At 44.5% G+C, this 16662-nt stretch overlaps 1 protein-coding gene across 15 annotated transcripts in view; it reads left to right on the top strand.

Annotated features, from left to right (window-relative positions):
- The window catches only part of LOC126182918 (RNA binding protein fox-1 homolog 3-like), a 402959-nt gene that overhangs the window by 183970 nt on the left and 202327 nt on the right, over positions 1–16662 (top strand). For 13 of the 15 annotated variants that reach the window (XM_049924896.1, XM_049924903.1, XM_049924902.1 and 10 more), the window contains one exon: positions 1652–1675. The exons of the other annotated variants lie outside the window; for them this stretch is intronic. In XM_049924896.1, coding sequence (XP_049780853.1) covers positions 1652–1675 — 24 coding nt within the window. The remainder of the gene's footprint in view (positions 1–1651; positions 1676–16662) is intronic. 15 annotated transcript variants of the gene reach the window in all.

The following is a 16662-nucleotide window of genomic DNA, read 5'->3' as shown; positions in this document are numbered from 1 at the left end:
TGAGGTTGTTTGTTTAGTTTTCGTGAAAGCTTTTCCTTTGCTTTAGATTACACGTACGTTAAAGTACAACTGCCTCTTTTACGTGCTATAGAGCCGGAGTTTGGGGTTGTCGTAGTGAAATCTCAAATTTTACTGAGCCCATCTTCCAGGACAACTTTTGCGTTTATCGGTGCTCCGTGGCATGAGAAAAATTCAGGAGTAGTTATGTCTGACAAGTCATTAATCGAATGACAAAATCTGAAAATCTAGGTGCCTCAGCGATTAGTGCGTTTTCCTTTGTCAGTAAGCTTATTTTCTTCTTGCTTGTATATTTACATCAGTGCAGTTGGGTACTGATTACGGCTTTGCTGATAACTGAACTTTATAATTGTGTCCAAATATGTCGTAGGTGAAGAGAAACGTGGGACACGTATTCCCTACTGAGGGAAAATTGCATGGAGTTTAGATAATCTTGTTAGTCGTTCCGCTCTGTTATTTCGACTTTCCCGTTTAGTGACAGTAGTCGCCCAATTGTGTTATTTCTCAGAAGGTATCAAGGCCAGTGCATGAATTAACATCACTGACACTACTATGAAGCAACCTGTATAGGATTAGCTTTTTTATTTTTTATTTAATTTTTTTGTTTTGTTTTATTAGCCTTCAACTGGTTTCAAGAGACCTTCCACGATTTCATCCCATATGCCAACCCTGCTCTAGTAATTGTCTGCCACGTATTCCTTTTCACCCTGATTCTGTGGAGGACCGCCTCATTTCTTGTGTTATTAGTCCACTTAATTTCAGCATCCTTGTGCAGCACCACATGGGAAACCATGCTTTGATCCAGATGTACTTTCTCAGAAACATTTTCAGCCGGCCGAAGTGGCCGCGCGGTTCTGGCGCTGCAGTCTGGAACCGCGAGACCGCTGCGGTCGCAGGTTCGAATCCTGCCTCGGGCATGGATGTGTGTGATGTCCTTAGGTTAGTTAGGTTTAACTAGTTCTAAGTTCTAGGGGACTAATGACCTCAGCAGTTGAGTCCCATAGTGCTCAGAGCCATTTGAACCATTTAGAAACATTTTCCTCAAATTAAAGGTTCTTGTAGTGAAGAATTCTCTGCCTTTGCTAGTCTGCTTCCTACATCGTGAGTCGTCCTATGTTCTGCCTCCAAGGTAGTATAACTTCTTCACTTCGCCCAGTATGTGGTTCCCAATTTAAGTTCATCGCAAATCTGTATCTTGCTACACCAAATTTCTTCCGTCTGTCTTCCGTTGTAATTCTTCCTCGCTTTCGTTGAGGATAGGTTGTCATCACGTAATCTTATCATCGTAACCATTCACGGTGAATTTTAATCCAGCTGCATGATCTTTCCTTCATTTCCGTCATTGTTTCTCTGATGTCCAGGTTCAGAAGAAGAGAGGAAGGATGTAATCTTTCCCTTAGGCCCTATTTAATCTAAGTATTTTTTTCTTGCTCTTCCATTCTTGTTTCTGCCTCTGCCAGTTGCCACATTGCAGCCATCGTTACTATGTCGTAAGTCTGTTGCAAACATTTTTGTATTCATAATGAGTTTCTGGTTTTTATTCTACGTTTAATTCTGTGCTCTTGGAATTAGTAATATCCACAAAAAATATTGTTGACGCAAGTCTAATGTGATTTTTTTTGTTTTGTTTCAGGTAAGTGTTCCTCCACCCATCGACGTAAGTATGCGTTCCAATTCCATTGGAATGTTAGTCTGTGAAAGAGACTTGCAGTCACGATCCGATAATGCATGTATGCTTCAGAATGCATGATAGTTTGTTTTAGTAACAATGTACAAAATAGCTTGAAAGGTAAGCGCACCTAGAAGTCTCGTGCGTAACCGGAATCGCGAGACAGTTGTTCGCGCTCCATTAAAGAATTGCTTATTTAGACCCCTCCACCCGTGAAGTACATTTTTTAAAGAACGAAAGTGCCAGACTAGAAAACGAAAGAGACTGTAGATAGCTCTGCCGGTGACGGACTACGGGTTCTTAATTCGTCCTACTTATTTGTTAGTCGGTGACTTGAAAGACGAGATTCATAACTAAGCCAGGTGCGCTAAGACGATGGACGCAGCTCCAGTTAAAATATTCTGTCGTATGAATGCATCTCTCCAGATCAGTCGACACCATAGAGGAAGAAAGACTAATAAAATTAATCCTTCTTTTATGTTCACAGATTCTAACTCGCATTAAAATTCCTAGCAAATTGATACCATACTCAGACCGGCCAGCTAATTAATTGACAAGTTGTGGATCTTAATTACACATTTAATACCGCTAAACTGATTTTCCCAGGTCCGCAGACACTACAGAGGTATTGTCTGCAAAGAAGATCATCTGTTGGAGCGGATGGAATAATTTTGGCATTCGCTGTTTAAGTAATATAGAAAACGCCTAAGACGACGAAATCTAGCGTAGCTTCCAGGCCGTTATTTTGAATCGTCGTTGAAGCCAAGTGATGGCGGAGACATTCATTCCATGTCTTCGGTTTTCTGGGAATCCACGCCAATTCTGACCAGCCAACGTCAAGGCAGGATTCTGGGCCGCTCCAGTCGGCCAGAACAGCACGAACCCTTACACCTCCAGCCTCTGTTACGCTGGCTGCAAGGACCTTTCTGTACACAGCTGATTGCCAGAATATTCTGGGGGGAGGGGGGGGGGGCTCTGCTGCTTCATATTCAACTTTTGCCAAGTGGACAGATGAATTTAAATTCGGTCGGGAGAGCTTAGATGTTGATCCGCGCAGTGGTCGGCCAAAATGTGGCGCTACTCCAGAAATCATTGCAAAAGTGCACAAAATGGTCATGGAAGATCGCCGATTTGTGAGTGAGTGAAAGTGCTCGCGCTTGCCAGATGCCATCTGAAAAAGTATATCATATTATAACTGAAGAATTAGAAATGAAAAAAATTATGGGTGCCGCGACTCTTGACGCTGGATCCAATACATGTGCCGTCGCTATGGCAAAATTACACGAACTGAGTTATGAAATGCTGCCACATCCGCCTTATTCGCCTGATATGGCTTCGTCAAACTTCCGTCTCGTCGCAAAACTGAAACTTTTTCTTGGTGGACGAAGATTCACTTCAAACGAAGATTTAATAGCCGGAGTTAACAACTGTTTTGCAGGCCAGGAGGAAACGCATTTTCGAGATGTGATAAAGGCACTGGAACGTCGTTGGACCAAGTGCATTAATCTACAAGGAGACTATATTGAAAAGTAAAAAAAAAAATCTTTGACGTAAGTACTTTTTTCTGTTCCGAGATATTTCCAAACCACCCTCGTAGCCCGGAGAGCAGCTCTCCAGCCTGAAGGAAACTCACCTCCGTATCACCAGAGGCCAATTTTTCTGTGAGAATAATTTTCTCCGCAGCAACTTCCTCCACATTACCTGAGGCCAAATCGGCAAGTCAGTTAAACATTACACCACACAGAGAGGTTCAGCAGGAACAACATTTTAATGTGTAACCGACACCTATGCCGATCAAGGAATGCTTGTCAGGTAAACGACTATTGACTCCCCAACGCATTCCTTTTCTGTTTCTAAAGATCTCAACATCGCGAGGTTTATTGCACAGCAGTTAAAGCAATTTCTTGGCAAGTGTTGTTTTCCATTGGCTTGGTAGCAGCCTTGTCTTAGCCTGCGCGAGTTACTCGTGATGTTTAGAATTACGAAGCATGCTACAGCTACGCTGGTTGCGTCTGTCTGCCGCTATGTTTGCATCGCGAGTTACGGACTCTGCATTCCTACATGTAGCGTGGTAAGCTCTGTTGTCCAACCCTTTTACTGTGGCAGCATTCTTGACCCACGGCTAGCTTCTTTCGTTACAGTGATTCATGTTAATTAATTTTAGCGCTCTCTGTAGGGACTGGTTTTCATTCTCAAGACGTTATTGTGTCTGTGAACTAGTGTTTTTTTGACTTGCCCTACAGCAAGTCCATCGCTTGCACAGCTATTGCTATATTGTGAGTGATAGTTGAGGAGCTTGGGACAGGGCTACCTCTGATTTACGTATCCATTCGTAAACAGATGCATTACCAGACTGTACTGACATTAATTGGTCTCTAGCTTCCGTACTGTCCTCAGTTCCTTACAATGCGACGAAAACACCTGCTGTAGGAAACAAAACCCGACGCCTGGGACAGATGATCAGGTGATCGATCTTCTAGGGAAGAATGATAGTTGTTACATCTCCAAAGGCAGTTTATTCCATCTTTCGATAATCTTTATTGATTCAAATTTTCGAAGGAGAGACGACAGAGACCCGTGCTACAGCTACTCACCCAACAACTCAGGCTTAAAAACGTATACTTATGTGGACAGCGACAAAGTTACACTTCACATGAGAGTTTTTCTATGGTTGTGACGTAACAGTTAACAGCTCACAGCGCTAGCATATTTCGACCTAGTGCCACAAACGCAATGAAAACCACTCTCGGACTTGAGAGTATGCAGATACCGGAATAAGTTACTTTTTACGTTATTCATCTTCGTGTCTAACGATGAGAAGCTATATTGACACGGAATCAGATCGCAATATTGCTACCCACACGCAATCATTTAACTTGAAACATTCTGACATTGCTGATATTAAAACCTTCCATAGCGTATAGACTGTTGCATGAAATTTTGGCTGAACTACTGGATGTCTGTGACTTGCAGTCATGATATTTCGGCACAGACCTTTCTGGTCATCGTCAGGTGCATCCTGCGAGAATGCACTGAACTGCCCTATTTAAGATCTCACCAGTACGTGCTTGGTGTACTCATCTGTCAATGACAGCGACTTGTTACGTATGACTTGCTGTTCTGAATAGCCCCAGACACTTTCACTGGGATTAAGCGACGCAGTCGAGGTACGGGAGGGTACCTGAGTATTCGTGAAGATAGGACATAGGCGCGCAGCAGATAGCTATTGGAAAATAGGAGTTTCCACAGCATACCCATCGTGAACATGTAGGATGTTGGGGAACACTTGTTCACCGATAATGTTCAACTAAACACATTGGTTCATATTCACGCTAACCAGAATGTGTAGGTCCAAGTCATAGCACAAAAAACACTTGCACGACTGAACTACACGCTTCGTCTCAAGCGAGTTAAACGTTTCATGTGGCGCCGCTGCACTCTATGCTTTGCTACATTTGAAAAGAGCAAAATTGGTACTCCTTGTCCCACACTACAATCAGCTACTGTTCCGTTTCTTTGATCTAGTCACTGAAGACGTGTAGCTTTCTGTCGGTTTGAGTGATGGCATTTCAGGAATTACCAGACTCCTAATGTCTATAGCACGCAGTAGATTTCACGATGTTCGCTGGGCAACTGGTTGAGATGGACGTGCATACACTGATAGCAGCAATTCCTGACGCATTTTAAACAGTGTCATTGACAGTACATGATTTTATTCTCCTATCTGTTAGTTAGGGTCTTTCTACGACCATTGTTCTTTGTGTGTTACATAGGTGCGAATGGTACATCATTCCATGGACAGTCCCTGTTGATCGACCAACAATGGGGCAGCATCTTCCACGTTGTGGACATTGGTGCATCCACACACAATAGATTGTGTCTGCCGTTCCGTCACTTCTCCGAGTCATCCCATCTTAAGATGCGGTACCTGTGACGCAGCTGCTGGCTGCGACCATCGAATTTCTAATGATTTTGTCGTCCGGAAGCATTAACGAGCGGTTCCCACGAAGCGGCTGTGATTCGCAGCTGTTAGCAGCACGTGAGAAAATGAGTTTCCCTATTCCCTTGCTTCCCCCAGGGGGCTCACGGTTCTTTCTTGAGTTCTTGGGTGACGCCCTGCGCCCTCCTACCCCACCGATCGAGGTGGCGCAGTGGTTAGCACATTGGATTCGTATTCGGGAGGACGACGGTTCAGTCCCACGTCCGGCCATCCTGATTTAGGTTTTCCGTGATTTCCCTAAATCGCTTCAGGTAAATGCTGGGATGGTTCCTTTGAAAAGGGCAGGCCTTTTTAATCCCCCTTTGGGGTTGTATGGGCAATACAGTGGCAAGGTGGCACCCATGGGGAGAGCCATTGATGAGAGTGGTGGTATGAAGGCGCTTCGACCATGAAGCGTATCAAGCTCCAAAACTGTGGCCATACTATAGTCGTCTCTTAGAGTGGTAACGGATAATTAAATGCTGCTTCTTATGACCCTGCAACCTGGCTACCCGCTAGGAAGAGGGCCAGTGCGGTCGGATTACCTGTTAATCAAAGCTGCTTCTGCTGCCCAGCTTGCAGCTCTTCATGCTTGTTGACCTTCTTGGCGACGCCCCAATGTCAGAATGTGGCCCAGCGAGTGCTTTTCTTCTTCTTCTTCTTCTCCTTCTCCTTCTTCTATACGGACCTCAAACTGCAAAGTGATGAACTTCAGGCTAATCATTGTGGCTTTCGAGGGAGGTAGCCTCCCAGAGAAGTTAAAGGTCATGTGCTGCAGTTGTGACGTGACGCTGTATGTCACACCATCCATAAGGCGCTATGTCTTCCTGCTGTACGGCGGACATTCTGTGTGGTGACTGTGGCCAGCCCCACCATGAGGAGAGCCCTGTGCTTCACTACCCGTGTGTGTAAATGGTCGCAACCGTCAGTCTCCAGTCTGTATTGTCCAGCTTACGAGAAAGAAAAGGAAGAAGGGATTGTACATCGTACACTGAGACTTGTCAAAAATACGACTGACCGCACCAAGTGTCGATGACTTTCATTTTTGCCTCTGCTACGTCCTTTCACCTTCCTACCTCTTCCTTATCCAGTCCAGTCACACTCTCCTTTCGCCCTCCCCTTCACTTCCCAAGCCCTTCCAGGAGCTGCTCCTGCTCCTCCCTGGCCAAAGTGCCTCCCCTTCTTCGGCGCCCACCGATGATGGGGTTCCCTCCCAGGAGCCATCACATCGGCGTCTCTCAGGCCGGAGGAGGAGGAGGAGGAGGAGGAGGAGGAGGAGGAGGAGAAGAAGAAGAAGAAGAAGAAGAAGAAGAAGAAGAAGAAGAAGAAACTAAATTCCCAGGAGAAAGGTCCCCCTGTGTGCCCCCAGAGATGCTATCATGCCCCTCGCAACTTGTGCTTGACATCTTATTTGTGGTTATTACCCATCATCGTTGGGTCATAGGTTGTGAGCTGGCAACATGATTGGTTCCAGGCCATTTGCCTCTCATTTTAATACCTGCTCTGTGATAATTCAATGGAACTATAATGGATACTACTGTCACCTTCCAGAGTTGCTGCCCTTTATTGCCTTTTATTCAGCAGCTTATGTCTTTCTCCAATAATGTCATTTTACTGATGTTCACTTGCTGCCTCTTTGTGGGTTCCAAGCCTTATGCTGGAACCGGATCAGCCCTCTAAGAAATTCTGGTAACATCTGCAGATTGGTCATTATAGATATTGTTAGTACATGGGTCGCAGTTTGTAACACATTGGAGGCAGTTGCCATTCAGGCCCATTTCGACTCTGCCGTAAAGGTTTGCAGCCTCTCTCTCTCCCCTGACAGACCGCCTACATTTGCTACCCTAACTGCCCTCCTTCAGCAACTGCCCCCTCCCTTCCTCCTCGTTGGGGATTTTAATGCCCATTATCCTTTGTGGGGCAGTGCTTCATCGTCTAGTCTGGGATCCTCATTGACCAATTTCTTGCAGACCTTTACCAGTACCTTCTTGATGATGATGATGATGATGATGATGATGATGATGATGATGATGATGATGATGATGATGATTCCCTTACTCATTTTAGTGCTGCATGTGGCACTTTGTCTGCCAGTGATCTTCCAATCTCTTCCCCACACCTTCTTCCATCCGTACACTGGTCGCCACACAATGACCTTTGTAATAGTGACCACTTCCTGTTGAGTCTCTTGTTCCCTTCCCACCTCTTGATGACCAGGTTTCCTTGCTGGGCTTTTCATCGTGCAGATTAGCACCTGTACACGTGCCAGGTCGTGTCAGTCAGAGAAAATGGGTGCGTTGGGAATGCTTTGACTCCTCTAGGTTCTTCTGCCCTACATCACGGATGTAGGTTACACTCCACACCCTCAAAGATCATAAGCAAGGGTCTGGTCCTACCAGATGGCCTTTGTACAGATCCATCATTTCTCACTGAACACCTCACGACCCATTTTACGATGCCATCGGCGCCAGCCTCTTATCCAGCTGCCTTCCTTCTCCAGAAACAGTGGACTGGAACAGTCTAGATGGAATCGTGCAGTGAGCGTTCTACTGGAAAAAAGCTTCTTCTGGCCCACTGGCCCACTCAATTCCCGCAATTCAGCTCCTGGCCCTGATTTCATTCATAACCAATTGCTTCAACACCTCAGTCTTCCAAATGCAATATCTCCTCCAAGTGTTTGACTGTATTTGGCTCCAAGGGATTTTCCCCCGTCAGTGGAAACTGCAGTTTGGCAGGCCTTCTCTCAGCGCCGCCGTCTTGTCGCAGTTTTCTGAGGTCTTTGTGAGGCCTATGACACAGTTTGGTGTCAACACAACCTCCTTACTCTCCATGAAGGGTGTCTTTGTGACCCCTCTACTTATATTCGCCGGTTCCTGTCCCACCAGTCATTCGGAGTCCAGATTGGCACTCTTCCCAGTTCTCCGTGGACCCAGGAGAATGGCTTTCCACAGAGCTCCACATAAAGTGTCCTTTTTCTTATTGCTGTTAATGGACCTTGTCCTTTCCCGGACCGTTGGTCACACCTGCTCTGTATATGGGTGATTTCTGTATTTAGGCTAGCTCCCAATTGGTGACCTCTGCGGAAGGACGGCTCCAGGATGCCATCTATCATTGACACTCTTTTCAGTTCCCTCCCCTTACGTTGAGGGTGGTGCGTTTGTGTCGCCTACTACGGTCCACCCTCATATGGAGCTCTACGTCGACGCAAAACACCTGACTATCGCCCTCCAGTTTCATTTCTTGGTTGCCCCATGCCCGTCATCTGAAGGTTGGCTGTCTCTGTAAACTCAGTGTCCTTTGCTTCCTTGCCCACACCTCTTGGGGGCACAGATCATTCGACCCTTTTACCAGGTGTTAGTTCTGTCTCGCCTGAACTATGGTTGGCAAATTTATGGATCAGCTGCCCCATCCACACCGCTTCTGGATCCAGTTCACCATCGTGGTACCTGTAAAGCCACTGGTGCTTTTCGCACTAGCCCTGTGAGCAGTCTTCTGGTTGACGCTAGGATCTTTCTATTCCGTAGTCACAGCTCCTGATTTCCTGCGACAACACTGTTTGCTCTTCCCCTGCTCACCCTTCCTACTATTCGCTCTACCCCTGCTCACTCTTCTTATTCTGTTCTTCTCATGGCTTCAGGCCACTGCTCGTCATAAAGTGGTTTTACTGGTTGGGCTTTTCGCTTCTTTCTGCAGTGACTTCCACCTCCCGTCCCTTCCCCTCTTCCCCGCGTTCTCTCCCAAGCACACACTCCTCTCTCCATCGACCATGAATTCGGATGGATCTCTTCCTGGGACTAAAAGCCTCTGTCGCTCCAGTGGTAGTCCATTGCTCGTTTCGACTGCTCTTACGGGAGTTTTAGGAGGCCACTGTTTTTTACCTCTGATCATCTTGGTGACGCTGCTTGTTCGGTTGATTTCCTTTCGGTTCGTGGCAACATAGGTATGCCGGGTAATGAACTTCCTGAATTTGCGACCTTACATAAAATCGCTGTTTGGTCAATTGGGGAGTGACTGTTAGTAGACTACCTCGTTATATAATAAACTTTGCGCCATGGAGGAGACGTCTTCTCTCTGCCGCTCTCTCTACCGTGCTCTGCAGTCTTCGGCCATACTAGATTGACCCATAGGTGGTTTTTTTTTATTATTATTTATTTGCAATGAGCCCTCCCTCCCTCTCCCCCCTTTTCATGCGTGGCTCCGCTCACGGTGATCCACATATTGCTGGACTAACCGCACTTTTTGGCCCTTCGCACTAAATAGGCCCTCCCACCTTCTTGATCTCGCGGGGTTACGCGTGTCCTCGGTTTTCTCCGCGAACGCGGCTTGTATCTTCAGGACTAAGCCCTTGAATTTTCCTTTGGAATTTGACTCCCTCAGTTAGCGTAGACGTTGGTTGTGCAGGCCTAGCTCTAGTCTCCACACCAGCCACGTTCTTCCCGGCTTTTCGGTATATTTTGTCTGATCTGTTCTGCCGTTTTGTACCCTATTTTCTTGTGTGTTCTTCCCCTTGTTTTGTTCGCGTTGTATCGTGATGATGATATTTTGTGGGTGTCGGGACGAGTCAGTGGCGTTGTTGGTGTCGCACTGCGCGTAGCGTTTCTGGGGCTGCTCACCCCGTTTCCACACACTCCCTCCTGGTTTTTTCCCCTCTTCCTGCTGCCCTGACGCAACTTTTCCCTCTGCTTGCACGTTACCCCTTCCCCTTGACTGGACTTTACTCCGTGTCTCGTCCCTTCCTTGATTTGTCATCCTAGCTCGCTGTTTGGTTCGCTCCCCCCCCCCCCCTCCCATAAATCAACCAACATCTATTTCCTTGCTGTAGAGAAATACTATAAGTAAATGAAGCAGAGCTACAGCAACTTCTGGAATTACTTTTTCGATACAGTTTTCCCCTTTCTGTTAAAAAATCGAAAACACTTCGTCAGAATTGCGTGTTTTCGTCAGTCTACAAGGTGAGTCATTTAAGAAGTGTATTTCGTGAACGGTTCCATATATCGAAACGAAGTTTTCGGCAAATGATAATACGCTAAGGAGCACGTACTTTTTTCAGTGATAGTCGTAACTCCTGTATCGATAGAAAAATTGAAGCAAGTTCAGTTTTTTAAATAAAATTATATACTTTTTCCAGCGGCCCCCGAGAGTGCTTGAAAACACGAATGCAGTGATATAATGCGTCGCAAAGGAGTATGAGAAATAATTGTAAAATTTAAAGGGAAGTCGGCTGGACTGTGACGTCTATCGGCAGGTAATTTCTGCTTCGCCAGTCCTTGCACGCAGACATCTACGCCAGTGAGCCGCTAGACTAGTTTCCTTTATACGCCGAATGTCGAAGAAATGTTGCCGAGACGGTACAGCGGTATAGGGATGTCTGTCCTGATGGTCGCGCCAGGCGCTTACACGAATTATTTGGTCACTAGTGCGAACAGGCACGGTTCATCGTCAGAGGTCGAGGAAGAAAATTGCACATGACAGAGCACATGAAGAAGCTGTTGTGGCGGCGACGCTTATGAATTCGCATAAGTGGCACAAGGCGTATTGCCAGAGAATGTCGGATCAGCCAGACGAGTGTCGTTCGCATCTTGCAACGACACGAGTTCCACTCTTATCGTTCCTACCAGCCACTCGGAGGATGTGATTTCGAACGTCGCACAGAATGTCCGCTTGCTCTACAACATCTGATAGGCGACACTACGTTTTTCCATCGTGTGCTATTTACCGACGGAGCAACGTTTACGAACCACGATAATATAAATATACGCGAAATATACTACTGGTCAACTGAAAATCCACGCTGGCGGTGTGAGGTAAAACACCAGTGACCGTGGAGCGTAAATGTATGGTGCAGCATCATAAGAAATTTCATTGTGGGATCTTATCTTCAAAATAGGAAATGTGAATGCACACACTCTTATGAACATCGTATCTGTTCTTCTAGAAGCGATTCCACTATGTACGCGGCAGTGCATGCTGTTCCAACACAACGGCTGCCAAACTCAATCAACTATGTTGCAGCGCAAATACTGAATGAGAAGTTTCCTTACCATTGGATAGGATGGAATGCTGCAATAGTGTGCCGGCTGGGTCCCCTGATGCGACTTTTCTTGATTTCTTTCTGTAGAGAGCACTGAAAGATGTAGTCCTATGAAGCTCCACTTATGCCAGACGATACGTGTCGTCGAATCGAGACGGCATGCGACGGGATCCAAAGTACAGACTGATTACAATGAAACGTTCGCTACTTCAGCCAGTTTAGATGGAAAACGTATACCGTGAAAGTAACCAGCGTTATAGGAACGATGTTCAGACTATGCGCTGCGAGATTTGCATTGTTTGTTGTGTTAGTGTCATGACTTGCCATTAAGCGCCGGTGCTGGTACGGCGACGTACAGTTGAAAGCCAAGCACCAGTGTGCATTACAGGGCAGACAGTCGACACGTGTGTGGACAAGGTGAGCAGAGCTTTTACTCGTAAACCTGTTTTATCAAAGCAGCAATTGTGCTACTGCTCTTCACGCGTATAGACGCGTCAAAGGAATACGAAGATGTCCTCTTTCCGCGCTGGCGTTGAAGAACTTGATTCGGAAGTTGGTATTAATTGGCGATTTGGGAATTGCTCCTGAGAAAGGACGGTGGCCAATTGAGCCACAAATTGTTGAATTTACTACATGCTGGATGCGATGTGCTATCTTCCAGCAGTGCACGAGCTGTGTCACGCCAGCTGAACATCGATGTTCTATGTGAGATGTTTCGGGCAGCGGTACTGTAATCTCTAGTGCAGGTCTAAGCTGTGGTGGATGCAGATCGTCGTCACACTGAGCAACGTATGCAACAAGGAACGTAAACATGGTACGCAATCCGCAAATGTTACCCTCTCATGTGGTAACTAAAATGTTTCTTCCAATGGTTTGTTACTTATTTCTCTTCCACGTGGCCTTAAAATGTGTCCACAAAGTTTTATTTTCCTACGATCACTCGTTTTCCCCCTATCAAGTAGCGGAAGTTTAATTATAAGCAACCAGCACTATCATCTGTTCAACTTTCCCTCACGGCGATTGCAAATGTCCCTTGCAGTTGGTAAAAAATATTGGCGCATGCGTAGATATAACGTAAAGCTACGTTTCGTTAAGAGGTATATGTATTCTACGGCTGACAAGTCGTCAGTCATTCCAAATAACACATTTGAGGTGTATTCCGTCCAATTAAAATTTCAAGTACTACATACAGGTGTTTTGCCTTTAAGAAACATTCAGGTCACTCCAGGCAGACAGATTAGGTTCAGATCTAAGAAAATCAATATATTAGTTTCTTTTTTCCGTGAATAGGGCTATTTATCATTATGAAGTATGAACGACCGACTTTTCTGTTTCGGCTTTGAGAGTAAGCGGCGACAGGGAGAGTTTAAATGGAAAACCGCCTGACAAATCTGAGGTTAAAATTTAAAAAAAAAAGCTGCTGTTCAGCAACAGCGAATGTGAATGAATGGTTCGAGAAAATCAGACAACTAGTTGCATGTATAAAGTTTTATTACCAACCCTTGAGCATGATTACACCAATTGTAATAATGTCTCCTTCAGGAGTACATGGGCACGTAAAGTCACGTAATGGCGATGACAAATTTCAGAGCAAAGCAACTTACGTCATGTAACGGAGTATGTGTGACCAGCAGCAAAACCAATTAAAATCCCCTGCAAAACATTCCCATTGGAGCTGGGCTAAGTGTAAAAGTCTTTTCATTAAAATGTACGTGGCAGCTTTAGTTTCCACAAAAACGTGGAAACGTAAACACATGTGAAACAGTTATCTACACCCCCAAGTGGTGCGCCAGAAACTAGCATTTGCCTTAGTTCGCTATACAAAAATCATAGCGGACAGACTGTCTTCTTACAGAAAATAAGGCTTTATCTTAATCGCACAGGCCTATCTTGCTGCTTATAACAAAGGAGCCTGGCACGAGAGTTCTGCTTGGAGATGTTTACATTACAGTAGCAGACTCTGTCCGCATTTCTTTCCAATTTTAGTAAATTCCTGGGATTCTTTTGCTAAAGATTTCAACCCCAATATTAACAAGCACTGTAGCATTGTAATTTTCTTTCTAAGAGCTATTGGCTAAAGTTATGAAAAGTATACGGCCCAATCAAAAACCTTGTTTCAGTGTCTCGGTTAGTACCAGAGTTTAGAGAATTATCTAAAAAAACATTACATTTACCCTCGGCATTCTATAAACTGCGCAAACCTCATTTCGATATCTGAAACCGTGAACGAAATCAATGGGGCGTTGTCTTCCATGACTTACCTCTGTAATCTACATCTACGTTATTTCTCTGTAATTCACAATAAAGTGCCTGGCAGAGGGTTCAATGAACCACATTTAAGCTGTCTCTTTACCGTTCCATTCTCGAACGGCGCGCGGGAAAAATGAGCACTTAAATTTTTCGGTGCGAGCCCTGGTTTCTCTTACTTTATCGTGATGATAATTTCTCCCTTTGTAGGTGGATGCCAGCAGAATGTTTTTGCCATCGGGGGAGGAAACTGGTGATTTAAATTTCATGAGAAGATCCCATCGCAACGAAAAACGCCTTTGTTTTAATGATTGCCACTCCAATTCAAGTATCATGTCTGTGGCACAATCTCCCATACTTCGCGATAATACAAAACGAGCTGTCCTTCTTTGAACTATTTCGATGTCATCAGTCAGTCCCACCTGATGCGGATCCCACAACGCACAGCAGTACTATAGAATAGGATGAACAAGCGTGGTGTACGCCGTCTTTTTAGTAGACCTATTGCACCTTCTAAGTGTTCTGCCAATGACTCGCAGTCTTTGGTTTGCTCTACCCACAACATTATCTATGCGATCGTTGTAATCTAGGTTATTTGTAATTGTAATTCCTAAGTATCTAGTTGGATTTACAGCCTTCAGATACGTGTAACTTATCGCGTAATCGAAATTTAGCGGATTTCTTTCAGTAGTCTCGTGAATACCTCCACGCTTTCCTTTATTCAGGGTCAATTGCCACATCTCGCGGCATGCAGGTATGTTATCTAAATCATTTTAAAATTTATTTTGGTCATCTGATAACTTCACAATACGGTAAACGACAGCATCATCTGCAAACGATCTAAGAGGGCTACTCAGATTGTCTTCTATGTCGTTAATATAGATCAGGAACAATAGAGGGTCTATAACGCTACTTTGGGGAACGCCGGATATTACTTCTGTTTTACTCGATGACTTTTCGTCTATTTCTAGGAACTGTGACCTATCTGACAGTAAATTCAGAAAATGACAAATCCAGTCACACAACTGAGACGATATTCCATAGGCACGCAGTTTGGTTAGAAGACGCTTGTGATGAACGGTGTCGAAAGCCTTCTGCAAATGTAAAAATATGGAATCAATTTGACACCCCCTTTTGATAGCACCCATTACTCCGTGAGTATAAAGAGCTAGTTGTGTTTCACAAGAACGATATTTTCTGAATCTGTGCTGACTGTGTGTCAGTAAATCGTTTTCTTCGAGGTACTTCATAGTGTTCGAACACAGTGTATTTTTGAAAAACCCTACTAAAAAATTGACGTTAGTGATATGGGCCTGTAATTCAGTGGATTACTCCTACTACCCTTTTTGGGTATTTGTGTGACGAGCAATTTTCCAGTCCTTAGGTACGGATTTTTCTGTGAGCGAGCGGTCGTATATAATTGCTAAATATGAAGTTATTGTATCTGCACATTCTGAAAGAAACCTGGCTGTTATACAGTCTGGACAGGACGCCTTGGCTTTATTTAGTGAGTTAAGCTGCTTTGCTACACCGAGGATTAAAACAAAAAAAAGTGTGTGAAATCTTATGGGACTTAACTGGTAAGGTCATCAGTCCCTAAGCTTACACACTACTTAACGTAAATTATCCTAAGGACACACACACACACACACACACACACACACACACACACAGAGAGAGAGAGAGAGAGAGAGAGAGAGAGAGAGAGAGAGAGAGAGAGAGAGAGAGGAGAGAGAGGAGATATCTATTTCTATGTTTCTCATCTTGGAAGTTGTTCTTGATTCAGGAATATTTACTTCGTCTTGTTTGGCGAAGGAGTTTCGGAAAACAGTGTTTAATAACTCTGCTTTAGTGGCACTGTCTTGAGTGACTTCACCGTTGTTATCGCGCAGTGAAGATATTGATTGCGTTTGCCACTGGTGTGCTTTATGTATGACAAGACTCTTTGGGTTTGCTGCCAGATTCCGAGATAGTGTCGTTGTGGAAATTATTAAAAGCATCTCGAAGTACGCGCTAGATTTCGAACTTTTGCAAAACTTTGCCAATCTTGGGGATTTTGCGTTCTTTTAAATTTGGCATGCTTTTTTCGTTGCTTCTGCAACAGCGATCTGACCCGTTTTGTGTAATCTCTCAATTGCCGTCGATACTCTCTCTGAAATCATTCCACATCTGTTCTACGCTTACATGATGAGATTTTAAGGAGTGGAGACTCTTATAAAGGCGTTAAGAGCATTTTTATCAGCTTTTTAAAATAGATACACTTTGCGTTTCTTTTTGATGGTTGTAGGTTTTACAGTATTCAGCCTAGCAGAAACTGCGTTGAGATCGCTAATACTGACATACACAACTGATTTAGTAGTATTTTATAAAATGATGTAGTATTAAAGCGTCATCGATAACTGCTGAACCTATATTTACTATAGGTCTGAACAACATAGGCGAGGAAATTTTATTGTGCTTTTATATCAATAATAGGTATTTTCATAGACTATTGAATAGGATTTCCACCAATTGCTGTTTTATGATTCTGTCGCAATTTCAACTGCATTAAAATTTTAGTGACGTGAACATTTACGAACTGTGCTGTGTTGTGGCAAAAGAAGCAAATTTAAACCTGGCAGGAAGGGAACTTAACCTATTACCCAAAACTCGCCACTGATGACGTCTCTCTGAAGAAAAAGGCTGTAAGAAGTTGGGTGAAAGTAAATATACTTCTGT

The sequence above is a fragment of the Schistocerca cancellata genome, chromosome 1, assembly GCF_023864275.1.
Source record: "Schistocerca cancellata isolate TAMUIC-IGC-003103 chromosome 1, iqSchCanc2.1, whole genome shotgun sequence".
Classification (NCBI taxonomy): domain Eukaryota; kingdom Metazoa; phylum Arthropoda; class Insecta; order Orthoptera; family Acrididae; genus Schistocerca; species Schistocerca cancellata.
This window is presented reverse-complemented; position numbering and strand designations above follow the sequence as displayed.